Source organism: Cystoisospora suis, assembly GCF_002600585.1.
Source record: "Cystoisospora suis strain Wien I chromosome Unknown contig_7764, whole genome shotgun sequence".
Lineage (NCBI taxonomy): Eukaryota > Apicomplexa > Conoidasida > Eucoccidiorida > Sarcocystidae > Cystoisospora > Cystoisospora suis.
Window position 1 is genome coordinate 1 of NW_027160549.1, and position 3,192 is coordinate 3,192.

At 42.2% G+C, this 3,192-nt stretch overlaps 1 protein-coding gene across 1 annotated transcript; it reads right to left on the reverse strand.

The window, feature by feature from the left end:
• Positions 1–85: 85 nt before the first annotated feature.
• Positions 86–2,333, reverse strand: CSUI_010565 (calcium binding egf domain-containing protein; the record flags this gene model as incomplete). The annotated part of the gene is made up of 2 exons (XM_068070668.1): positions 1,395–2,333; positions 86–787 (listed from the first exon to the last, which is right to left on the reverse strand). Coding segments are annotated over exons 1-2 (1,491 nt in total), but the record flags the coding sequence as incomplete, so codon positions are not given.
• Between the last annotated feature and the right edge of the window lie 859 nt (positions 2,334–3,192).

Consider the following 3,192-nt stretch of genomic DNA (forward strand, 5'->3'; position numbering starts at 1 on the left):
GAAGGGGAAGACAAAGAGAGAGTCGTGTTAGGCAGAGTGAAGAAAGAAGAGTAAGAATAGGAAGAGAAGAAAAAAGACTTACAAGCTTGCTTAGTCTATCGTTTTGCATTTCTCCTAAGAGGTAAGCTCTCTCCCCACAAGGAGGCGTCGGCTCGCTACCTTGACCTCTACTTCTCTCATTCTCTTTATCCTTTTCTTCTTCTCCATCTTTCTTCTCTCTTTCTTTCTTTTTGTCTTGTCCTTCTTCTTCTTCTGGAAATAAACCTGAACTGAAAGAAGAAGAAGAGCTTCGCTTCTTCTCTCCCAGTGAAGACGACACGTCAATGAAAGGCTCCTTTCTCTCTTTCTTACCTTTATCTTCTTCTTCTCCTCTTTCTGGTGTCTCCTCTCCTGTTTGGAAGTCTTGTTCTCTTTCTAGGCGTCTCTTTATTGAGGGAGAAGAAGAAGAATATAAAACTTCGGAAGACACAAGAAATCTCTTTCTTCTTCTCGCATGCAGAGAAGGATCTCTTGGTATAGAGCTCTTTCTCTTCTCTCGATGCTGAGGGGACGGAGACAGAGAAGAGAGATTCCTAGAGCTCTCGGATTTACCAGGGGCCACTGAAGAAAGATGATAAGGAAGACGAGACAACGACGGCTCTCTTTTTCTCTTCACTCTTTCATCTTCTTCTTCTTCTCTTTCTTCTTCTTCTGTTGCAGGTGGTTTGAGCTTTTCTTGGGAGCGGAGAGCGCATTGAAGAGCTTTTTCGTTCTTGTAGAAGATGAAAGGAAAGGTAAAGATACGGGGCTAAGGAGACAGAACACAAGAGAGAAAAAAGAAAAAGACGGAAGGAGAAAGGAATGAATGAAGAGCGAAAGACGAGAGAAAGAGATCGAAACGAAAGAATGAAAGAAAGGAAGAAGGAATGACGAGAGAAGGAGAGAGAGAGAGAAAGAAAGAAGAAAGATAAGTTTTCTTTGTACGTGTAGGGAGTGCGGGAATTCTTAAGACACGAGACAGACAGAGAGAGAGAAAAGGAGAAGGAGACAGGCCTCTCAACATATCCTGCCAGTGAAAAAGAAAAGATATCTAGCGTTCTTTCTTTCTCTTTTGCTTATTCATATGGATTCTCTAAGACGACACGGACGATAAATGTTTATATCCTTCCTCCACCTCCGTTCACGATCTACGAGGAGGCGCCGTTCTACCCAACTTCTTCACGTTCCCTCTAGTGTACACGTATAGACATATATATATATATATATATATGTATGCTACATGGTATATGCGCATGCATATCTGTGAGAAAGGCGATCAAAGACCACTAGATAGCCAGCTAGCTAGCTAGCTACAGATATCGCTGTGTGTCTACATATCTTTCTAGCGTTGTGGTAGCTTAAGAGATAGATCGTACATCCTCTGGACGTCTCATAGGTGAATCGGGGGTATCCTGCATAGCAACTAACAGAGCCTCGAGTTTTCCTTTCTTCTTTTTCTTCTTCTTTCCTTCGTTTGCTCTTCTACTTCCATAAGAGGAAAAAGAATTAATAGACTCTTCCTCTTCTTCTTCTATTCTTTTCTGATCTCTCTCTTCTCTCTCAGTCGAAGATGAGAATACTGGCCCTCCTCCAAAGAACCGGCTCCACAGTGAAGAAGACGACGAAGAGATGCCTTGCTTCATTTGTAGCTCTTCCCCTCTTTCTTCCATCTCTTCTTCTCCTCCTCCTTCTTGTATATCTTCGTGTTCATAGGCTTTTTCTTCATCTTCTTCTTGGAGCCGTCGTGTGAAGTGGTCCCTTTTCTCCTTGGTAAACGTGGAGAGATTCTTTCTAGGGTCTTTCGCTTCCTCTAGGACACCTTGATCTTGCTGTAGAATCCACACTCTCTCATCCCAGTAGCCTTCCACAACAGATAGCTCCTCTTCTTCACTAGATATCTCTTCTTCTTCTTCTCTTGGAGATAGAAGCGCTCTTGGTTGTTCGGAGGTGTTCTCTCCTCTTCCTTCTCTCTGAGAGAAGACCTGAACTGCGGGAGGAAGAGAAGAAGAAGAGAGGGTAGGATCAGAAGAAGAAGAAGAAGAAGGTGTTGTAATAGAGGAAAGTCTTCTTTCTTTCTCTTTTCCTTCGCTTCTCTCTTTCTTCTGTGATTGACCTTCTTCTTCTTCTTTGTATGAGGGGAGGAGATTAAGATCCACATCCGCCATTGATGCCTGCACTGTGCTATACACTTGGATCAGTAGCACTCTCTCTTCTTCCTCTTCTTCTTCTCTCTCGTTCTTCTCTTCTAGATCAATTCCAGATGGAGAAAAATATCTATCCTTTTCTCTCTTGAAATAGCTCAGCTCAGAGATGTACCCTAGGCACACACGCATCAGAGAAGTAGGTGAAGAAGAAGAGGAAGAAAAAGAAAATGAAGAAGAAGGAAAGAAAAACGAAGAGAGAAAGTGAGAGAGAAGGGAAGAAGAAAGCAGTGTGGTAAAGGGAGACATAGGTAGGCTATATCGGACACTCATAAAGAGTCTACGTATCCTTTCATTCTCCATTCTCCGCAGGAGTTCCATGCATACATATCATTCGAACATATATAGAGACACACATATACACATGTATACATAGACATGTATACCTACACGCCAGTCTACATGTATATATATGTACATATATATACATGTTTACATGTATATGAGCCCGTAGGCGACATCTAGGGTGGACGTGTCAATCTCCACGAGCTTTCTCATTAGACTGCAAAGATAAAGACATCCGCATGCATATCCATACCCACATATACACATATGTAGACAGTTGGATGTATCTACACATCCACATCAACACAGTACGACTATACATGCAGATGTCAACACTTTCTGTCTCGACTTGCAGGAGAGAAGACTGAAGAAGACTGTGAAGAAAAGGTAGGGAAGAGCTGACGCTTGAAAGACCTCATGCATGACCTATGCCATCTCTTTCTGTTTTGCATCTTGTAAGAGTTGGAGCGAGGCATTCTAGATCTATTTCTATCTTTCCCGCTAGCTCTCTCTCTCCATATACCTCTGTATGTAGGCTCAAGCACTTTTCTATTAGGTGCTGTATACGCTATACCCATACACAAGCATACATGTACATTTATGCTATATACATATATAGATGTATCGGCTACCAGCCATAGCGTTAGCTATATATCTCCTTTTCTCTTTTCTGCTTTTCTCTTGTCTG